Source organism: Solanum tuberosum, unplaced genomic scaffold, assembly GCF_000226075.1.
Source record: "Solanum tuberosum cultivar DM 1-3 516 R44 unplaced genomic scaffold, SolTub_3.0 scf00147, whole genome shotgun sequence".
Taxonomy (NCBI): domain Eukaryota; kingdom Viridiplantae; phylum Streptophyta; class Magnoliopsida; order Solanales; family Solanaceae; genus Solanum; species Solanum tuberosum.
Window position 1 is genome coordinate 1,279,446 of NW_006239070.1, and position 23,548 is coordinate 1,302,993.

At 33.1% G+C, this 23,548-nt stretch overlaps 3 protein-coding genes and 1 non-coding gene across 4 annotated transcripts; all 4 read right to left on the reverse strand.

Annotated features, from left to right (window-relative positions):
* Positions 1 to 331: 331 nt before the first annotated feature.
* On the reverse strand, positions 332 to 10,460 carry LOC102596782 (uncharacterized). Its single transcript, XM_006352220.2, has 14 exons — positions 9,857 to 10,460; positions 7,705 to 8,647; positions 7,512 to 7,623; positions 7,315 to 7,435; positions 7,132 to 7,230; positions 6,724 to 7,023; positions 6,540 to 6,647; positions 5,035 to 5,106; positions 4,859 to 4,945; positions 4,531 to 4,602; positions 4,194 to 4,283; positions 2,485 to 2,592; positions 1,975 to 2,043; positions 332 to 715 (listed from the first exon to the last, which is right to left on the reverse strand). The coding sequence occupies exons 1-14, from the start codon at positions 10,337 to 10,339 to the stop codon at positions 641 to 643; spliced, it is 2,739 nt and encodes a 912-aa protein (XP_006352282.1). The 5' UTR covers positions 10,340 to 10,460; the 3' UTR covers positions 332 to 640.
* Positions 10,461 to 12,392: 1,932 nt separating this feature from the next.
* LOC102579646 (LIM domain-containing protein WLIM2b-like) lies at positions 12,393 to 15,317 on the reverse strand. The gene is made up of 5 exons (XM_006352249.2): positions 15,133 to 15,317; positions 14,292 to 14,391; positions 14,175 to 14,194; positions 13,552 to 13,641; positions 12,393 to 12,674 (listed from the first exon to the last, which is right to left on the reverse strand). The coding sequence occupies exons 1-5, from the start codon at positions 15,265 to 15,267 to the stop codon at positions 12,393 to 12,395; spliced, it is 627 nt and encodes a 208-aa protein (XP_006352311.1). The 5' UTR covers positions 15,268 to 15,317.
* A 916-nt stretch (positions 15,318 to 16,233) lies between these two features.
* On the reverse strand, positions 16,234 to 16,307 carry TRNAV-AAC (transfer RNA valine (anticodon AAC)). Its single transcript has one exon. It is a non-coding gene; the product is annotated as a tRNA-Val (tRNA).
* Positions 16,308 to 18,229: 1,922 nt separating this feature from the next.
* On the reverse strand, positions 18,230 to 21,145 carry LOC102597104 (protein IQ-DOMAIN 14-like). The gene is made up of 4 exons (XM_006352221.2): positions 20,696 to 21,145; positions 19,161 to 19,361; positions 18,980 to 19,057; positions 18,230 to 18,861 (listed from the first exon to the last, which is right to left on the reverse strand). The coding sequence occupies exons 1-4, from the start codon at positions 21,008 to 21,010 to the stop codon at positions 18,373 to 18,375; spliced, it is 1,083 nt and encodes a 360-aa protein (XP_006352283.1). The 5' UTR covers positions 21,011 to 21,145; the 3' UTR covers positions 18,230 to 18,372.
* Positions 21,146 to 23,548: the final 2,403 nt, after the last annotated feature.

Sequence of the window (23,548 nt, forward strand, 5' to 3'; positions counted from 1 at the left end):
TCTAATACATACACCAACAACATACTCAGTATAATCCTCCAAGTGGAGTCTGTGGAAGATAAAGTGTACCCTTACCTTTGGAGGTAAAGACGTTGTTTCTGATAGATCCTCGACTCTTCTGATACATACAAATAAAGCTATAAATATTATTAAGAACTATGTTGCACGGACTATCAAAAAATTATTGCTGCAACCCGTGTTGGATTCTTCAAAAGTGCATTATCAAACACCGGATGAAAACACAAATGCATCATTTACAGCTAAATATTGAATTGACAGAGAATACATCAACATGAACCTGCACAATGCACACAGTAAAATTGACAGAGAATTCATATAGTCGACCACAACTCATTTGATATTGAAGCGTAATCGATTGATGTTTAAGCGTATTACATCGATGCTTAAACATAAAACACTTACTAGCAAGTAAATAAGCTCCTAACTTATTGATATCAAAGGCAAAACAATAAAATTAATACCATTTTCGTTCAAAATAGAACGCGGTTTAGGTCATTTCTTTTCTCCGTTTCTGCTGCTATAACTTCCGACTCTGCTAATTCGGTATCAGACTCTTACCATCCGTTCGTTGTCTCCACGGTCACTCTCTTCGTATTATTTATTATTACGTTTTGATTGGTTATTCAACTTTGTTTGTACAAGATTGAATTGCAGATTTCATTTCCTCTTTACTCAATGATGTTTCCACTATCACCTGCACAAAACAATGTCCAAATAGCACCAATTAGTATTGCCATATAAAAGACTTACATACATCTCCGGTTGCTTCTGAGGCGGAATACATCGACAACTGCTTAAATTTTTTTTACTTAATAGGCGCTTGAGAACATGCATAGAAACTTCTTCAAAACTTGAACCGGAAGTTATCTAATAAAACATTTTATCACATGTTTAGGTGATCAATCATCACAAACCATAGTTCGAGTATCTAAATGGAGTTACAAGTTGGAAAACATATAATGACATGACAGAATGAAGTCTACGAACGGGCAAGTTATAGCTAGGTATAGGTAAACCTTGAGGTTGTTACAGACGTTCAACTAGCATTGAGTGGTCCAAGTTTCTTGATACTGCAAAGATCTCACATTGATGATGGCGTTAGTGTGGATCACCTAAATTAGTGTCCAAATTTACCTCAATCTATCATCTAATACATAATTTCCTGGTTCTAAGTATCACATCGAAAATGTTTAACCCCTCCGCTCCAAATATTTAACAAGAAAAACCAACATAACCAAGAATGAAGAAAAAGGTTTTATTTCTCTTCTTTTTCCAGGATTTAATGATGATACGTCAACCACCACCGATACCACCAGGAATCTGTACTAGAAATTCCCTGAGAAGCTCATGACTAATCAAGCTCGATTACAGCCCAATATAACCTGTCTTTTCTCTCTTCATAATTCTTCAACATCAATGGTCTCCACTCTCCAACTACGTCTAATTGTAGTATTCTTTTTTTTAATTAATCATCAGTGTCCGGACCCCCTTGCATTCCCCTCAACTAATTCTATGGGTAGCTGCTATCTCCCACTAGCACTAGTACCGGGTAACTCTGTCCACTGAGGTTTGGACAAATACGAGAATAGATCATTCAATATTTTTGCATCCATTTGGATTTGATCATGAGACCTCATGGTTCTCAACCTTCATTGACCATTAGGCCACACCCTCGGTGTTAGATTATAGAATTTCATTCTCGCGAAAAGGTGATAAGTTACCCAAGAAGTTTGTCAGACTACAACACGTCAAGCATTTTGGACTTCAGGAAATCATAGAAAGCTTCAATTAAATACTGGATTGATATGAACATGAAAATTGAACATTTTAATCATGATTTCACGACACCGCTTTCAAAACTGCAACTTTACCCTTCTTTTGCAAAAGAGCACTGACAGATATAAAATTATGACAAAACAATAGGGCAAAATAAGGAGGACTTTAAATTTTTACCTCTTGTACTCTATTTCCCGACCGAGCAAGTAACTTGTATTGATTCTCAAACATGGATGCCATATAAACCTAATAGAAAATCAATGATTAAAATCTTCCAAAAAACAATAAAGCCGACAATCCACAGTTGAATGCACTATCTTTTACATGCTTTGACTGTAAACCTCTCAACCTAATGCATTGCTGTAAGTATTGCGCCTAAAAATGTGCCATAAAATTAAATTTTAAGTAGCAAAAGAGAATGTTATGCGGAAAGAAGGTTTTATCTCATTCTATGTGAAAACAATCTCAGAAAAAGCTTGACTCGTGCTTAGTCAAATGAAAGGAGGTGATGCATTTTTACGATCTCATAAATAGCTTGTACAAAGGCCACACTAGAACTACTTCCCATAACTACAAAATGAACACCTTCAAATTGTTTTTCTTGGTTGTTTAGCAGTGAGTGAACTAGTCAATTTTTAGTTTCCATATCTTTTAGTTATATTGCTTATTTTTTCTGTAAGGTGATACCTGAAATGTTGGAGCCAAACCAGGACTCAAGAAGTACCTCCCTTTTGATACAAAGGAAATACCCTCGAACTGCTGTAATTCTTTGATAAGAGACTCCACGTCAGGCCACTGCACAGCATTGCATGAAAAATCTACTATCAGCCATCGACAAACGCAAATGTATATTACGATCGAAGATCAGATTCATTAATGATTTCATATTTTTGTACTTCAAGAAAACGCTCTACAATTGATTTGAGTTGTAAAGGTTTATAATATATCGGGAAGCACCAAGGACAGTTAGTAGAAAAGGATGGTCTATAGACACATTGAGAAGCTTCGGATTTTTCCCCTTACTAAACCAAACCAAAGCTATGGGTGCTTGTCTCAAGCTTTTGAAATGTATTTTTAACATATCCACAAGATATTAACATTCAGCAGTAGATTCAAGCTATATTGCTCGGATTCTTCAAAAATGCCAACAGGTGCAAGGTCAGATCTTTCAAAAGTAGTGCATTTTTGAAGGATCTAACATGGGTGCGGCAACATATTTGGAGAGTCCAAGCAACATATTCAAGAAGACATTGACTCAATTTCAACCCAACCCGCCTATTTGACACCCTTACATCTCTTCAGTCTTTAAGGGGAACCGACCTCAACACAAGCCATATTAGGATACATGGAGCACCTAATACTTCATTAATATAGTAGAAGAGGCATAATAATACAAAAACATACACAAATTTGACCTCAATTGGCAAGTAAGCACTTCAACTTTGAAAGTGCACACCTAGACACCTCAACTTGGTTTCAACTGGTAACTAAACACTCCAACTCGTCCCTACAGTGTCTCGTGGACACCTGAAGCTGACGTTTAACACAAATTTTGGAGGTATGAAAAGGATCATTTTGTGAGTTGGAGTGTTCAACTAACACAATTGAGACAAATTGAGGTGTCTAGATGCGCTCAAAGTTGGAGCGTTTAGTTGTCAATTGAGACCAAGTTAAAGTATCTATTTATGTATTATGCCTAAAGAAAAGGTCCCAAGAAAATGCAGCAAATTCTTTATACAGTACATCGTTTAAACCCGAAAGAATTCTATTAAGAAACATCCTCCTAACTGCCGTCAATGAAGACCCTGATGTGACACATAAAGTTTGGAGGTGTGAAGAAGATCATTTTGTAAGTGGGAGTGTTCAACTGGACACAATGGAGACATATTGAGGTGTCTAGATGTGCTCAAAGTTGGCGTGTTTAGTTGTCAATTGAGGCCAAGTTAAAATATCTATTTATGTATTATGCCTAAAGAAAAGGCCCCAAGAAAATGCAGCAAATTCTTTATACAGTACATCGTTTAAACCCGAATGAATTCTATTACGAAACATCCTCCTAACTGCCATCAATGAAGACCCTATCCAAACGCTAAAATGATACTCCAGTTGTTGAGTTATGAACCACTGGCCAGTAGAATAGGGATAGCAAATGCTCCCTTGTTCTTACCAATGACGTAAAGAAATCTATTTGCAACAAATGTAGGGAATCATGATACAAGTATCAACAATAACTACATGAGTTATTTATGCAATTCATTGCTGAGATGATAAAATTTAAGTTTTCTTTTAACCGAAATTGAGGACAACCATGACGTATTGAGCTAAGGCGTCTTTGGTAAATTGAATCAAGTTCAAAAGGAATAAAACTACTCAATTGCAAGGGTGAGAACATAAACCTCAGTATCCAGCTCTGATGCTTGGAGTTCTCCATTCAAATTATCATGATCACCAACTACAGCCTCCAAGGCCTCCATCATGGGATCTGGCTGCAGAAAGTACTTATAAAGGCATAGGTCAATATCAATCTTACCATACAATATCAGGAAAAAAAACAGACAGTACCGTTATTTCCTTAACAACAACGACATACATAGTGTAATCCCACAAGCCGGGTTTGGGGAGGGTAAGGGTAGGATGTACGCAAACCTTACCCCTACCTGGGTAGAGAGGCTATTTCTGATAGACCCTCAGCTCAAAAGGAATGTTATTGTATCAAGATGGGAAGAAATTTACCGTTATTTCCTTCAACGACAAGAAGATGCGCTCAAGTGAAAAGTCTAACTGGTGAACTTTTGCCTCCACAATCTACAAGGATAACTTTCTTCAGAAACTAAGATATCTCTAAAATAGTTAGCTCTGAAATTACCAGAGAACGTATTATGCGCTTAACCTCCAATACATTCACATGAACAATATATTCAATAAACTCTGAGACAGCATGGATATATCATAACTCAAAACACTATACTTATCTATAAGGATCAGTTAAATTTCATTTTACTTTTACATCAGAAGGTATGAATTACAATTTTTTTATGCATATTTATAGAGAAGCAACTACCTGGCCAATTTTAAAATATGACGCAGGGTCTAAAGTGGCATCCCATGAGACTTCTGTCTGGTGAATTAGCGCAAGTACTCCTTCAACCTATATTCAAGTGTTGCAAATTTAAGATGTAATCAATAGTTGATTGGAGTTACTTCCATAAGAAGCTCATGCTACTGTCATTGATATACCTCGACAAATATACCGAAATAGGTAATTTTTTGTATGCAACATTTTACCACGTCCCCAACCTGAAGTTTTGCCTGCAATGCAAATCACACAAGCTCGGTGACTTCATTGTGGGAGCAAGATTCAGAATAACTAACACTGAGAGGTAGCATACAGTAATTATCCAAAATACATTGGTAATATTGCAGATATTCCAGCTTCTTTCCAATCCCAAACAACAAGTCCCTTATTTTGGGGGCTGAGAGGAAGGGGATGGGTTTTCAATGACCAACTTCATTTCAAAAGTGGAAGATGTCGATATCCCATATCTAACATAGATTGACAGAGAAAGTCTCCATAACTTGTTATATATCAAAATTTCACCAGGATCACAGGAAAGGCATATAAAGCACACTGATAAAGTGTCTAAATCCATACACAATAGCCTATTAAGCAGCAACCACGAGTGTTTTCTGTTCCTGATGAAGAGACACATGAAAACTAAAGCAGAGTGCAGGGGCAGCAAAAAGAGCAAGGTAGGGCACTTGAAATAATAAATATGAACTTCAAAACCGCTGCATCAGAAGATCAAATAGGTGTCCTAGATTTGACATTTTACAGAATCTTCTTCGAAGTGCTGGATTTCGGAATATTTCACAAACTATCTCTAGATTAAAAGTTCCACAAGTTAAAGAAAATCAATAACTCAACAAATTATAGTGACCTACAGTAATTGTTAAGTTGCAGAAAAATGACCCAAGCAAACGTTTCAAAGTTGTGTTTTATAAAAGTAACAATGGTTTATTGTCCAAGAGATATACTATGAGTTTTTGGTGAAACATGGCAGCATAACCACAAAAGTTCACAGCGCTACACCTTACTCACCGTGAACATTAAAGAACAAACAACTTGCTGCATCATTTATATGAAACACAATATTTCCAATCAAGTAACATGCATCCGATCAACATATATATTACTACTTTTGATTTTATGTACTCCTACTTTTATATGGAGAAAGATCTAACATAACATGTACATTTGTTCAACCAATACCTAATTGCTATTTTCTGGAATTGCTCAAAGCTAATTTACAAGAGAAAAAAAAAAACTAGCCTTTCATCAGTAAACATCTCTTTCTGTTAACGGACTAGGCAATGCACAAGGAGATGGAAAAGAAGGAAACTGGTCGTATGTAGGAAGGCAAACAGAAATGTTGAAGAGAATGACAAAGTATTAACTAAGAAACTTCTTGTTGTCATCCCTCTATTATCTTATTAACAGTGACACCAAGCTTATGTCCTTCTACAAGGGTTCCTAGCTATTTACTAGATCTCTTATCTGAACAACATAGAACAAGGAGAAAGAAGTTAGGTTGGATATCTTGCAGTCAGTTACAATATTCATGATCAGTTCCACATAGAAAACCGAAACCAAATTCCATAGAAGCTAGGATGTTTGTGAGATGGCCAGTTTGATAAAGATTAAGCAAAAAAATTGCAAGCTTTCGAGAATGCAATTTTCTTACCATAAGGCTCCTCTTCTTCTCGACCAATTCTTCCTTTTCTTTTGCCTTTATCGAGAATATTAGCCTTCTGGAATATCTGTCAGCCAACACCACACTTACTCTGATCCTCTACATGACACAGATAAAAAATTATGGTCTTTCTCAAAGTTCTAAGATTGAGATTAAATAACGAAGCCCTCCTCACCAGACCAACAAATGATGATAAGAACTTGAGTTTCTCTTGGTCATAAATCCTGAGAAGATCTTCAAGTTTCATATCTGGCGAGATCTCCTCATCGGCATTTTTAGCAATTTGCGGATCTACTCCTGCCTCAGGAGAAGCTGCCTTGCCAAAACCATCATAGCCTCCAATGATCCCCAGACCTTGCTTGTACTGGGATGGATCCAAGCCTTTTTGCCTCAACCAAGATTCAAAAGCTAAGAATTTCCACCTGGCTGCAAGATTGCGATATGGCAAAAATCCTATCAAGGAACCAAAAGATACCTGTAAAAAGACGTCGAGAGTATCCGTAAGGAATAAGTTGAGAGAAGATGTGCACCTTCAAAAACAAAAATGAAGTAATATGATGAGTTGGGTAGTAAGTAGACTTACAACAAAGCCTCTGGTGCTACAGCTGACTAGTTCCACATCCTCTCTTCCCCCACTCTTAACAAGCTCTTCAGCTCTTACCCAGTCATTATCTTCATGTTCCTACGAGATTGCAGCACTCAGTATTCATCAATACATTCGTCCTAGTTAAGGAACGGATGCTTAAAAAGGAAAAAATTAATCTACCTTAGTGGATGATTTTGCCAGGAAGTTTTCAATCTCTGAAGCATTTCCATAGCCCTCAGATTTGACAGGGCGCATATCCTCCTTACTAACACTTGATGCTTCCTTTTTAGGTTGGTCTAATCTATAGTAGCACAAGTTATTAATCAAGAACAAAATAACAGCAAAGTATAGAAGGGCAAAACAACGTCCACAAGTACCTTTTCGGTTTTCCACGAAGAGCAGCATCCAAAGATTCCATGGGTCCAGTCTTAGAAGGTGTATTGGAATCAGAACTTCTCTCAGCAGGCTGTGTATCAGTCTGCTGGAATCCTTGAAAAACAACCAAGTACGCTGATTAAGATGCTAAATTACCACTCAGATGACTATCTGTCAAGAACAGAATCCTGTTACCTGTACCAAAGCCTTGCTTCTCAAGAGGATTGCTTCTGCTAGATTGTAACGGTTGGCGGAGTTTATTCTCTGCCATACTTATAAGCTCAGAAGAAGAGTTAGCAGCATTCAAAGTACTTTCATCCGAAATACTAGGATGCTGAGCCTCGGAAGATTCTTGATTTGGATCTATCTTTAGATTTAAATTACTAGGCTCTGGCTTATTTAGAAACAAGCTGTTTTTGGGTTCACTAGTTGATGCATACACCTCTGTAAGACTAGCATCTACGGAGTCATCACTAGATACAGGCAAGACATCGCTTGATTGTCCATTCTTTTCACTATTGCCAGAGTTGATTCTCATTGGCTCCGGCTTCTTCAACAATGTAGCATCACTAGACTTATCACTTGATTGTCCATTCTTTTCACTATTGTCGGAGCTGATCCTCATTGGTTCCAGCTTCTTCAACAATGTAGCATCACTAGGCTTATCACTTGATTGTCCATTCTTTTCACTATCGTCGGAGCTGATCCTCATTGGTTCCGGCTTCTTCAACAATGTAACATCACTAAACTTCTCAGGTTTCAGTTCTTTGCCCATTTTCAGTGTCAAGTTTGGCTTAATTTTGAATTTTGATGATTCATCCTCCTCAGAATACAAACTTGGTTTTCGCAATATGACATTTGGAACACTACTTTTTCTACTTACTTCAGGTCTTGAAATTGGTTGGCTTTGTTTATAACCCTCAGTTTTTGGTGGTTTTTCATCAACCTCGAACTTAACACCCTTCTTGGGCACAGGGCGAACCAAATTTAATCCATTTGATGAATTGAGAGATTTCTTTTGCTTGGATGCATCAAATGGAACCTCCACAATTTCACCGGACGTTTTTCCCTTCTTCTGGTCAAATGATTCTTCAATTTCAAGATAAGATGTCTCCGGGTTTGTTTTCCTACTAATTATCTATGAAATCAAGAATCACAATCAGAAATAGACAGATACATACAGCATTGAACCAACAGAAGTTTTGCAAGGACATACAGGAACCAATCTGAGAACTTCTTTCAAATTACTATTAACCTTTTTCTCCTCTTCAATGGAAAATAACTCTAAGCAATTAGCAAATAGGAACATACAATAGTCAAGCAGGGATGTTTAACTTTGGCATGAAAGACTGAAATTTTAAAAAATTGAAGTTACACATAAAGTCCATACTAAGAAACTGATAACATGTTAGCAGATATCAACTTACAGTATATGATTGTACAATTCCAGATGCAGGATTAATTTTTTTTTCCCTTTAATGACCCTCATTTTGCTGTTAACCAAAGCCAAGTATAAAACTCTCAAGGGCTAGAACTCTCCATTCTCACCAACAGGGAGGAAAATCACTCAACTCCTCAAATTTGAATTGCATTGATTTCGCAAAGTCTCTTTTATCTATACTATCAACCATGTCTCAATCCTAAACTAGTTTTCGTGTCGGCTATATATATCATACAATGCAAATTCGAATTGTATTAATTCAAAAAATTTATTAACTATCTATACTATCAACTATGTCATAATCCTAAACTAGTCTTCGCGACCGCTATATAAATTGTACAACTCAAATTGAAATCGCGTTGTTTCGAAAAATCTCTTGACTATTGATACTATCAACTTTGTCTCAATTCTAGATGCAGGTGTAGTTCTCTTTCCTCTAGAATCCACATTGTGTTGGTAAACAGAATCAAAGTTTAAAACTTTAGAGGGGATAAAACTCCCCACTCTCAACACACAAGTAGAAAGGCCACTGGACTACTCAAAATTCAATTTTGAAATCATTTAAAAAGTCTCTTAACTATACACTACCAACTGTATGTCAGCAATATGAATCCTACATATCCCCTCACTCACAAGTTAATTGACACTATTTCCTTATCAGTCTGTTCCAAAACGACGGACAGATTTCTATATTTGAAATCAATAATGACAAGCTTTCTATAGTCATATAAAAGATATGACATGTTATAGCCATGCAATGTCACATAAATTGGAACAAAGTGAGTAACTAATTTCTTAACTAAGCAAAGAAAAATTTAAAAACCAATTAAGAACATAATTTTCTGAATAAATAAGTTTAAAAAAACAATGAACATATTAGTGCAAGTTTAAATGAGAGAAATAAACCTTAGCTAAGGTCAATTTTGGGTCTTCACCAATTAATCTGCCAAACTTGAGTTCCATTTGGTCCCACTGGTCAAGCTTATTACTATTCCTATCATCTTTAGAAGCAAAAACAGCAAATTTCTTAGTCTTTCTGGAGAAAAAAACAGTTCTTGACAAAACCTCACTTGTTATTGAGCTTAAATTATCATCTTTAGAGGCAAAAACAGCAACTTTTTTGGGGTAAAAATTAGTTCTTGACAAAACCCCACTTGCTATTGAACTTGAATTGTCATCTTTATCAGCAAAAACAATAACTTTTTTGGAGGAAAAATGAGTTTTTGACAAAAACCCACTAGTTATTGAGGTTGAATTATCATTTTTGTCAGCAAAAACAAGAACTTTTCTGGGTAAACAAAGGGATTTTGAGATTCTTGAATGGTGTAGAGATGAAATTGACAAGAAGGGGTTGGGTGTTGAGGTTTTGTCAAGTCTAAGGTTGTTCATTCTTGAAAAAATAAAGTGAATTTCATCAGATAATATTGAATAGCATTGAAAAATTTATATATGGGGTCTCTTTGCACTGCACCTCAAAATCCCAATTTATCCTCTCTTGAGTTTTGAAATTGAGATGGTGAGAGTTTTACAATTGGTGGTGCAGGGGCAAGGGGGCTGTCACGTGATTAGCACGTGATGTTGTATAATGTGGTTTTAAATCTCTTCGTGGTTCGCGGGAACTCATTAACTTTTGTGCATATCGTGTAATGTATAGTAAGAAATTCAATAAATATCTATAAATATTTGATTAGTCATGTCAGATTTGAGTTTTGAGAATTCAAAATCTTATAGTAGGAGAGTGGATCCGATGAAATTTATATCGGCCGTCAGACTCAAATGAAGGTCGAAGGACCTTTGGATCCATTATCAATGACATAGGCGACACCCTAGCCCGACGCTGTTGTTGGTAGGACTGTGACTCTCATTTTGATCCAATTCCTTATTTGACTAGCAATGTCGATAGGTCTGAATTCTAAAAAATGAAGAACCTTTCAATAGGACGGCGAGTCTCATGAGATTTCTGTTGGTCGATGGAATCAAATGAAGGTCGAAGGACCATTCAATTCATTAAGGGGATATCAGCACTCATGTTGGCATGGGTTGTGACTCTCCTAGCAATCCATTTCCTTATTTGACTAGCGATGTCAAGTTCAAGTTTTGAGAATTAAAAATCTTTTGATAGGATGCCTTGTCTCACAAGATCTATGTTGGACCATGAAGTCAAATGAAGGTCGAAGGACCATTCGATTCATTAAGGAGCATAGTAGCGCCTTCACTCGCAAATGACATTCTCGGCAGGATTGTAACTCTCCTCTCAATCCAATTTCTTATAACTTGACCCTCAAAACTCACTATTAGAACTGTCAAAATGGGCTGGCCCAACCCAACCCTAACGAGCTAGAGAGTTAAATGGGTTGGGACGGGCTGACCCTTTTAATTGAAGGGCCTATAAAATAGCAGCCCAACCCAGTCCTAAGCGGGCCACGGGTTGAGACGGGTTGGCCCTTCAACCAAAAAACGGATAACATTTTCTTGTTAGAAAGAATATGAACGTTGACGAATTACACATACTTCAGTGCATATTTACAAAACAAATACATAATAGCCAAGATACAACATTCATAAGTTTCATCTGAGCAAAAAAATTACATGATCACTATTTTCATAAACAAGACAATAAAGGAGAAGTGAAAAATTAGGCATAAAATTAAAAGTAAAAGAGGTCAAAGATTCTTAGTTATAATGGAGTAATTGACTTGGGCTAATAAAAAAATTTAGTGGGCTAATGGCCCTAAAATGTAAAAGATATGTAAAAAAATATAGTCTTGATTTTATATTGGTATTTTTAAAAATTATTTATTGACAAAATCTTAACAAGTAAAATACTACTTAAAATATATATAGTAAATATTTTTAAAATTCACAGTCCGCGGGCTGGCCTCTGAGGCTTGCGAATTGGGCCTATGAGGTCAGCGGGCCAAATGAGGCTGGGCTAAAAAGCCTCGTTTCTAAATGGGCTGAAAAATTGAGCCCAATCCCATCTAGTTCAAGGGTTGGATTAGACTGGCCAAGCCCATTTTGACAGCTCTACTCACTATATATCAAGTACTTGACTTACCTCTTTAGTGTGTTATTGACCTATCAGTATTTGACCCGAATTTGAATTAATCATGCTATATGATTAAACCAAAAAAAAAAAAAGGGAAAATAGTAAGAGAACAATGTGTTAATTTCTTATTAAAGCAAAATTGAGGAAAAAAACATTACAAATATATATGATGCCTTACTAGGCTTTTACAAAAATTTCAAATGAAGAAACAAATAATCAAAAAAACCAATTAATCATCACTTCACCATACCATATTCTCTCATCAAGAATATGATTAATCTCATTGACAATAATATAATATTAACTATATATTTTTTTTATTTTTCATCCGATGTCTCGATATCCATTTTGGATCTGATTAAATATGGATTCGTGCCGACGAAAAGTCAAGGACTAAACTTGAGTCTCTTCAACAGGAGGCTGTGGTGGCTCATCAACATCAGTAGTTGTAGTAGTAGTTGTTGAACCTTCTTCTTGTTCATCAACACTATGATTTTTTTTATTTGTAGATGTTGTAAGATGATTATAGGAACCTTTTTCTTTGAACAATTGAGAAAAATGAGGCTTGCAATAAACAAGTCCATCTAATGCTGCATATGATGATGTTGTAAGTTTGCATCCACCATGTGCACATTTGAAGCATGATTGATGGTAAAATTCTCCATCTACTGTCACCTGTTTTTATCAATCAATCATATATATATATATACAGGGAAAGGAAAAATATACCCCCGAACTATCGTAAATGATATGCATATACCCTCCATTATACTTTTGGGACATTGATGCCTTTGCCATCCAAAAACTAGAGCATATATGCCCTTCACTCTAACAGAAAACTAAATAGGGACACGTGACACAATCTTATCTGTCGATCTAATATTTAATAAATGTCAGGTTGGTGCATAAGATTATGACATGTGTATGTCCGTTAGTATAAATGGTATATGTGCTCTAGTTGGACGGCAGGGGCACGAATGTCCCAAAAGTATGACGGAGGGTATCTGCATACCATTTACGATAGTTCGGGAGTATATTTGTCATTCTTCCCATATATAAATTATGATTAAAATCTTAATTAGATGTTGTAAAGATGACAAAATCGATATAAGTTGCTAGTACTTTTCAAAAATGTTTGCACGCTCATGTGGATTATTCAAAAATATATACTACTATTTTTTGAAAGATTCGATATGCATGTATTGACATTTTTAAAGAGTTCGAGTAGTATTTAGGTATCTCTTCCCCTTTAATTGAAAGAAATAATCTCTCAATATTAAGCTATATATATCCACCTCAATGAAATATAATGGTTGAGTAGGTCTAGGTCCAACAACCAGATTAATTACTAGTCATCTCTATTAGTTAAGCTTAATTAGTTTTAGAACATACCACAATATAACTAAATACAATTTTTTTTTTGTTAAATTATTTGATATTGAAAATTCACAGGCCTGACTATTTCAGTTTCGCGTGAATAAGCTTACTAAAGGATTTAAGCGCGTCCTACTAAAAAGTTTTTCATTCTCGAGACTCGAAAAAAATTCTTTACCTTTTCCAATGGGTACACAGTTTTCTTGCATGATGCACATTTTTCCTGAGTGCCAGAAAATAGAGAGGACAACTTGCTAGGGCTTCTGTTCTGTAATCACAAAAATATTCAAAAGAAAAAAATCAAAATATGATATATAACTAGTAACAAATTAATCATTTTAACAAATAAAAACATGAAAGGGATATAAGTTAAAATATTGTTGATTTATTACAACAATTATCATCTCCACATAATTAATAAAGTAAAAACATTTCAGAGCATCAACAGAGACGGATTCAGAAATTAAAGTTTATTAGTTCCTATCTCGAATTAATATATACATAATAATTATTGGTTTACATACAAATATTTATATGTATTTAATGAAAAGCGTTATAGTCACATGATATGTTTAAGGCTATAAGTTTAAGGCTATAAGTGTCAAAATTATAAACATGTTTAATATCACGACTTCATAAGTTTCAAAAGCTTTTTATTTTTTTTAAAAATTATGTGTCATTTTTAACTATTTCACATAAATTGAATTGAACAGAATATTTAAAAAAAGTTCGATACATAAATTGAATTGAACAGAATATTTAAAAAGAGCTCGATAATTAAAGTTGGCATAAGATACATACCAGATCATTGTTCCTCCCAACTGCACATTTGATATAAAATGAATAAATAATTAGGTTATGAAAATAACAAAATTAATTAGGAATATAATTAATTAAACAAAATTTAGAAAAACTAACGTGAGGAAGACTTCAAAGCACCACTTCCTTTCTCCTTAAGGAGTTGTTCAAAATGTGGCTTGCAAAATAATGTTCCATCCAAGCAAGAATAGTTGCTTAACTATAAATTCAAACGAAAAAATCAAACAAAATATACGATAATAACAGTCTGATACACAAAGTATTTTTCAATCACATCAGGTTGAAGGGAAGGGTCACATCATAAAGGGGTGTTATTGATTACCATCATAGCCATACATTTTTTTAGATAATTTCTATTCGAGTCGATCAATTCGATTTGTTAAAAAACGAATCATAAAATAAAAGAGATAATGTCTTAACTAAATATTCATTTCATTCATCATATCAGTCAAATTGATCCAATTCGTTCAAAAATGAGCCTACAAAAAGAATCATCAAATAAGGAAGATAATGTACTAACTAACTATAACACAAACTATCATGTCATATATCATATCAATCGGGTCGATCAATCCAATTCGTTCACAAAATTAAACAAGTTTTCAAAAAAGTATAAAATAAAAGAGATAATTTCCTAACTACAACATAAACTATCATATCAATCGAATTAATCGATAGTCATCAATAAAATCATAAAATAACGGGAGATAATGTCCTAACTAACTATAACATAAAAACTACCATTCCATCTCTCATATCAGTCTAATCGATCGATCGATTCGATCCGTTTAAAAACAATACCTTAAAAAATTCACGAAATAAGGGAGATAATGTCCTAACTAACTATAACACAAACTATCATTCCATTCATCATATCAGTCGAATCGATCGATCAGATTCATTCAAAAAATTAATGAAATAATTTTTTTTTAAAACTTACAGCAAGTCTTCCATTGCAATGGCTACATCTGAAACAAGTATTATGATAATTAACACCACCTGCAGAAATCACTTCTGCAGCATACACAGTTTTGTCACATGCTTTGCATTTTGTTTGGGTTCCAAAACTTGACATTTTTTTTATTTTTTATTTTGAAATTTCAATTTTGGGAATTGAGATTTGAGATCATTAATATAATTTACATATGAATGAATCTCTAATCCCCAAAGTTATAATGAAAAAAAAAAAAGTTCATAGAATTAATTATGTACTAATGAACAATTAGTTGATTTATTCTTCTTTTTTAGTGGCTAGGAACCAATTTCTTAAAATGAATGGATAAGCTAAAATTTCCCTAATATTAAGGACATAACACAAAAATTAAGGTAGTTATTTCAGTTGAGACAAAAAAAAAGTGAATTTTATTTTAAAAAATTAAAAAATGGAAAATTTTAATAAATTGTGAAGTATAAAACAAAGAATTATATAAGTAGATTTTTATCACAAAATTGCATCCTTTCCCCCTTCAAATAGACTGATTTTTAATTTTTGTCATTCAACAATCGAGTTTATGGTTAATGAGACATAAGTTTTTTAGAAATTAAAGTCATACCTGAGCATTATTTGTGAAATATTATGATATAAAAATATAAGTTTGTACTATGTGATAAAATTATTTATTATAAGGGACGACATAAATTAAAGACCAACATAAAATAGGGGCAAAAGTGCAAATGATCCCCGATTTTATCGTTGGCCTTTCTATGTTGGACCTAAAAAGATATTCGTATTTTAGAACCACCTTCTCCAGAGTCTTCTACTAAAAAAAAGAAAGAGAAAACTTAATAACGAAAATCTTTAAAATTGAATCAAACCAACCGATAAACAACATTCAACAAAATCAACATACAATATAGTAGTATAACATTCAAGGTTGAGATTTGCCTCTAGGGTTAAAAATATAATTTTCATTATGTTTATATGGGTCATCGGTTAAATCTTTAAGAAAATTGGACAAACTATCAAACCAATAACCCGATATCAATAAAGCAGTAATGTTTCATCGGTCCGGATATCTGCCAAAAAGATTTAAAGAGGAAATGGCTTCGCCCGGGCTCGAACCGGAGACCTTCAGTGTGTTAGACTGACGTGATAACCAACTACACCACGAAACCTGCTTGTTACTTATTGCATCACAATATTAACAATACTCAAACTACTTTTTGTTTGATATAATTTGACTTCTTACCCTTTCGTCCAGAAATTTTATTAAGGGTGTCTAAAAATAATGGTGTGTGGCTATCAAAATATATATAAAAAAATATTGTGTTATTTGGGGTTTGAACCCGAAACTCCTTTATTCAAATGAACACTCATTATCACTGTGCCAAAGGCATATATTTTGTGAAGGGTGTCTAACTTTAAATATAAATATATCCTTTAAATGTAGAATTTGACATATATATACAACGTAAGTAATTTTCCGACGAAGGGTGTCCAATTGGACACCCTAGGGTGGTTGGAGCTACGCCATTGGGCTCCGCCTATAGGTCTCTGGAGAGAGTAGAGTATACACATATCTTACTTTTACCTCGTGGAGGTAGATAGTCTGTTTTCAAAAGACCCTCAACTCAAATAACACATATCAAAGTAGATTTTAAAAGAGAAAAACATAAGTAATGAACACATGCATCGCAAATAATAAAGAAAACATTGTAAAACATACATATTAAGAAAACAATGATTGACATAGTGAGTTTATTATTTTACCCCTATTAATTATAAAGTGGATGAATTAAAAACTTAATATTTTCAAGAAGTTCTATCTTTTCTAAAGTAATTAATTGAGGATATAATAGGTAATTTTTTTTTTGTCATTTTTTGATTTGTCAAAATGGACAAATAAAAAAGGAAAAGTGGGCAAGTAATTAGGGATAGAGGAAGTAGTAAAAACAATTTTGTTTCTACTTTTCTACTTCTCAATTAGATAAGAATAAAATCTTTATACACATTTTTTTTCTCAAATTTCACTTATGAAATTATATTAAGCTATGCTATTATTGTAAATTTCAACTGCCAGAACTCCTACATTTATATGTTTGTCTATTGATCAGCCACTATTAGATCTTTTCCATTAATTTGGATTGTTATTATAAGTCAAATTAATGGACATTGGGGTCTACAATTGGGAAGAAAAACTTTAAGTATTTATTATGTGGAATGTTATCTTTTCCATGCAACTAGCTAGACTTATGCATGTATACAGAAAGATTTAAGTTATATACATTAATATATAAATATTTTTATAGTGTAGTTTAGCTTATTATAACATGTTCCTTTTTATATTTATCATGTTATTACTTAATATTTGTCATAAAAACTTACTTAATTGTAATCACTTTATAAATTACATATTATTAATGCATAAGATTTAAACTCGTAAATAAAGACTAAATACCTTAGTTTCTTTCCCCTCTAGGCTCACACATGCATTGACTATTGAGATGTATGTTGTACTAGAAATTCAAAATTTCAAACCATACAAAAGTACTAATTGTGAAAAGGGATCAAAAAGCCATGAATGAGTTGACAACCATACTACAAGTTTTCTAATGCTTTAACTAGATGGAGGCAAGAATTCTAACAAAAAAATTCAAAAACAAATGAAGTTAATGTCGTAATTGAGATTCAAACTTATAATCTAAAGTAATTTTCGAAGTATCTTCACTCATATACAAAGAGTTCCCCTTGTATTAGTGTATTTAACTAACCTTGTATATCGAGAGACGTGATGTGACACATCTCCTTGATCAGAATTCTTCTTTGGATTTTGTTAGATTTGGGCCCTTTTTTTTTCTTCCTTTTACCCCCTTTGTCCCATTTAAACTCTTTTTATTTTACATTGTGTTTCAATTAATTTCTCCTATTTATATTTTTATAAATGTGCATAGGAAAAGTTTTGTACCTAAATGCACTATATAATTTTTCGATAAATAAGATTCAATTAAACTCCCTTCATATCATGTAGCTTCACACACCCTAGTCTAATCTTCTTAAGAAGAGTTTTAATCATGCCAATAAAAGTAAATAGAACATGTAGTTAACTAAGAGATTACATCTTTTAAAGTTAAATTGGAACCAAATACAAAATGATTCACATAAGTTTAGTAATTATATTTCTAAAACAAACGAAAAATGCAGATTCAAGCGTTCAGGACATAACTTAGAACTTGAATCATCTCAATATATGTGACAAAAACCACGTCCAAATTCATCCAGATCGCCACTAATAGGCACTCCAATCTTATCTAGTCTATCAGAACCCGAACAAACACCTTTGCTAGTGAAATTGGCATAACAATTAGAACCCTTTTGCATGTTACTTCTTGAGTACCTCTTATCATACTGAGACCTTAGTCTTGGTGCACTCATAGATCGCGTTTTTGCCTTAGCTGCCTCGGTGTAAGACATGTAATTTGGATGATTATTCGAGTATTCATCACTCGTGTAGCTTCGTGTACTACTCTTTGTTGGCGTAAATGGTCCTGTCCTCGAACGAGTACATTTCGATGATGCTGTTGAGTGAAGTTGTGGGCTATTATCAATAGAGGAGTAACATGTTTCATCATAGCTAAAACAGAATTGCTCTGAATTTAAGCTAAATTCTGAAGAATGAAATAAATTCCTCTGTTTGGCATTGGCATTGCCTATATGGTTTGAAGAATTCCTCTGCATTAATACAAACTATATGTTAGATAGATATAAGGGGGGAAATGTACAAATTTACCTTTCTGCTATACGAAATATCTTAACTTTATCCTCTACTATACTTTAGGGTCATTCATACCTTGAGCATAAACATTTGATCATTTTTCATGCTCCTTGCACGAATAATTTGCTCGAATTTATCAGGAGTTGTAGGACCCTATATATCAAGATTCAAAATGATCAACTGACATGATCAGTCAAACAACATCATATATAAAATGTAAAATGAAATGAAATGAGGAAGATGATGTGTTACTTACATGAGGAATAAATTGAGTAGACTTCGCGCTAAAAGGAGGTGATTCAAAAACCATAGATCGTCCTAAACGAGCTCTCGATTGAGCCCTTATCAACGCTTGCATACGCCTTAGCATATCCGCGGTTTGTTTCCTTACAATGTGTCCTCTTACTAGGGCTTGAAGCTTCACAAGTCCCTTCAATGCGCGTAAAGCTCTCCTTGACTTCAAATTTAAACACAAAATGGAAAATTAGTACGAGTGTATGATCAAGTGTCATTCGATTTTTTGCAACCAAATAATGCAGAGACGAATACAAGAACTAGAGTTAGTGAATTTTAAAAAATAAATAAATTGTGATGTTGAAGTTACTCATAGTGTGAATGTATAGACAAATTTCATAGAATTTTAAAGTACACTTAGGACCACAATTTTTTCTAGTTTTAGACAATCTGGTCCACACTGGTCCAAAATAGTCCACTTTCCTTTTTCCTATATACATTTGACCATGCATGTGCTAACCACCCACCCACCCCCCTGCCGACCTCAACAACCCATGCATTCCAAAAAAAAATGTTTAAAAAAAGTACATATAAATTTGCATCGATTGTCAATCAATTTATGCGCAACTCAACTATTTTATCGGACCTGCTTCCACTAAACATCACAAGTAACTCAACTAATCAAAACTTAAGCAGAGGAAAAGAAAACCATCTAGCTAATTTGTTTGTTTTAGTTTTTTTCCTTTTTTCTAAATTTGAACCCTAATTTCACATATATCATATGATCCTAGTATAATATAGAGTATATCTCATTCTTTATTCAATGTAACTTTGTATAAAAAAAACAGGCCAGGGTGGCTCAATTTCTCAACTAGAGTATATATTGGGAATCGTTTCTTTTCCCGTCCACCCCTACCCCCTCCCCCCAAAAAAAAATTCCAACCCTTATTAGTTCTGATTATCTCCCCCTTCTTGGTTTTCATTATATTTCATTGTGTTAAATCTTCTAATTGTAAAAACATTATTGTTTTGTTTCAATTTATTTGATACTATCTTTTTGTTAGTTCATTAAAAAAAGGTTGAAACATTTGTATATTACCTTAGTGTGAAACTTTTATAGCTATACACAAATATTATATGTAATATATTTAAGTTTACAAGTTTAGAAAAAAATTATAATTAACCACGCGCACATAAATTTTGCAACATATTTAGGATCATAATTCTTTAAAAATATATATTTCTTAAATTTTCATACTAAGTGAAATTGGTTAATTTTATAGATAAAAAAAACATGTTTGTCTCTCACTATCTAACATTCTCTAAAATTAGAAACTATTTTGATGAACTATAGAAGAAAAAACCCAAGGAAAACAAAATTCATGTTTTCCCTTCTAATACATTTTTTAATGTTTGATTGCCATAAAACAACTTATTTTTCCGGAAAACTCATACTAAACACAATTCAAAATTCTCAAATTATTTTTTTCGTGCGAGTAAATACTTTCACATAAATATAAATTAAAACAGAAAGAGGGTACGTATAATATAACTAACCAAATAAGCTCGAAAATGTGATTGTATAACAACGGCAGCCCACTCCTCACCACTCCACGGCGTCACGGACGTTGTTGTACGGATCACACTACTAGTCAAGCTGGAGTGGACCTCACAGATTGTGGGGTCCACTCCAGCACGACTATTCACGTAGTGTGATTTGTCATGGTGTTGGTGGTGGTGTTGAAAGTCTTTATCTTTGTAGGATTTAACATCACTCCACTTCTTCTTATTAGTGGAAGAAGTAGAGGAAGAAGAAGAGTCATTTTTCTTGAAGCCAAGAAGTGCTTTGAACCATTTGGATGCTTTGCCCATAGTATTGTTATAATAAATTGTGAGATTAGAAAAAAGAGCATTTGTTTTTGTCAAGAGAAGAGAGAAGGTGGTTGAAAAGAAAAGTGAGTGAGAAATAAAGGGAAGGAAAGAGGAAGGAAAAGATTTGTAAGCAAGTCAAATGTAATGTGCTATCTAGTAGGACATTGGGACATCAATATATAAATATATTATTGACTACTTCTTACTTGGATCACCAAGTCCTTTTTTTTTTCTTTCTATTAATTGATTTTATTTATATATTAAAAAGGGTATTTTGGAGAAGGAGAAATCAGAGAGCACTGAGTACAAAGTTGTCTTTATTAGGGAGCGTTTTATTTTTCAATGTGGGACTTTCCGGCGCGAATATGGACTCAGGCTCCTATGTGGATACCGGACACCGGATGAAAAACAAAAAAAATAGGAGAAAGGATTACAATAAGGTGGGGAATCGAATACTCATTAATAAAATGAAAGTATTTCAGATAGTCGATTAACTGAACTAATAAATTCTCTCAATCATCAAGTCCTTTTGTTTCCCTATTAAGATTTTCTCGTATTTTCTGATTAAATCTGAATTCTTGCATTAAAATTTTATATTAGAGGCTAATGTGTTTTCTAATAAAGACAACTTTATATCTAAGACTCAAACATAAGACTTTTGATTACGAACCTAAGCTCACTTTATTCTTTTTTTTTTTTTTGTTTACCATTTAATGTTCGAAATTTATATTGAAACCCCGAGATCTGTTGAGTAATGGCAATAGTTTTTTATATGATCTCTTCATTATCAATGGCTCATAAAAATATATTACTTTGACAAAAGTTGTATAAAAAAGTCCCTCCTTTTATTTTATTAAAAATAATAATCTGCGTAATAAATCTGTTCAGATTTCAAGTTTTGTCTGTAATATGGACATATTGAAATAAAATAATTGAAGATTCTATTTATTAGTGAGTCACGCTTTTTAAAAATATATATATTTTGATGTAAACACTTTTGTTGTTATATATTTATTTGTCACTTGTTATTTCTATATATATATTTATTATTAACCAGATATCAACAATGAATCTAAAATGCAAATCAAACTTCTTCTTTTTTGGTCATTTTTTTCTTCTAATATATATGGTATTTCCACCCTTCCAATTTAATTGCATTATTTTCTTATTAACTAATCAGTTGCAAAAAAAAATTACAAAATATTTTATGTTTGAAAATAATTAACTTTAAACTTTTTATTTTATTTTAAATAAAAATCTTTATATATCCTTAATGTTATGACATATTTAAGACGGTTGATTTCAAAATCTTATAATTATACAAATATAATGATATGCTTAAAGCATACATTTTCAGTTTTTCTTAAATATTATGACAAGCTAACCAAACATATTAAAACAGATGGAAATATTTACTTGTAGCAAAACAACAACAATTCCTTTTATTAATTCACGAACTTAACGTCATCCCAACTTTCCAGTACTGTAGTCTGTATTACTGGAGGTCCTTCGTGAGTGCGTGCTAGACATCTTTTTGTTTGTTTTGGAGTCATTTGTTTTGTAGGGATGGTTAATTTCTAAATTAGAAAAAGATTAAATAGAAGCCTATCAATCTAAATTAATGTTTTCAAATAGAAGAAAAAAAAAAACAACAGAAACGTGTACATCGTCAAAATGGACAAAAAGAAAAGAATATATGTTATTCCTATTGTCGAATAGATAAATAATGTGAATAAATTGGTGACTAGATTTACTTGGCACGTGAAAATTATTATAATACCAAAATTAGGAAAATAACATATAAAATTGTAGAATCTTTGACTTCATTATCTTGGTGTTTGATATAATTTCATTTCGAGCTAATACAGTAACAGGTGTGAAACCTTGAATAAAAACATATATACCTAATATATAAAATGAATCACGTAAGTTTCCTATCGACTTAACCGGTCGATGACCCTTGAAATAATAATTCGTTTTATATTAAAATGATATTTATTTTGAAACGGAGAAAATAATAGGTCCAATTATTGAACATGACATTGATATTTCAAAGAGAGAGAAATATAAAAGATTTGTTTCAATATTTCTTAGTTGTCTTATTAGATATTTGTTGACTTTGTTTGCTCCAAATCTTCTTATTTTCCATACTAATTAATGAACACCGACCATTCATGCCATTCATATATTTATGACGTTTAAATTATATATATCGTCAGTACTTGTTAAAAAATATTTTAAAAGATATTTATTAAGGGAAATCTTTTAAAATTTATAATCTCAAAAATGAAATAACTATCTATTACAATATATAAAACTAATTTGGGTAAAATTGATCAAATGATATAAAAATTTCCGACGATATATATAACTTAAACTCATATTTATAACACAAGGTCATAGCCAGTCAACAAAAATGGCTTTAGAAAGTTGATAGTCTCTTGTGTTCCCTTTTCTAATAACAAATCTTCTGCATGAATTTCGCAATCAAGAATGTTTTTGCTGACCTGATTTATGATCAAGAAGGGGGTGGGTCCG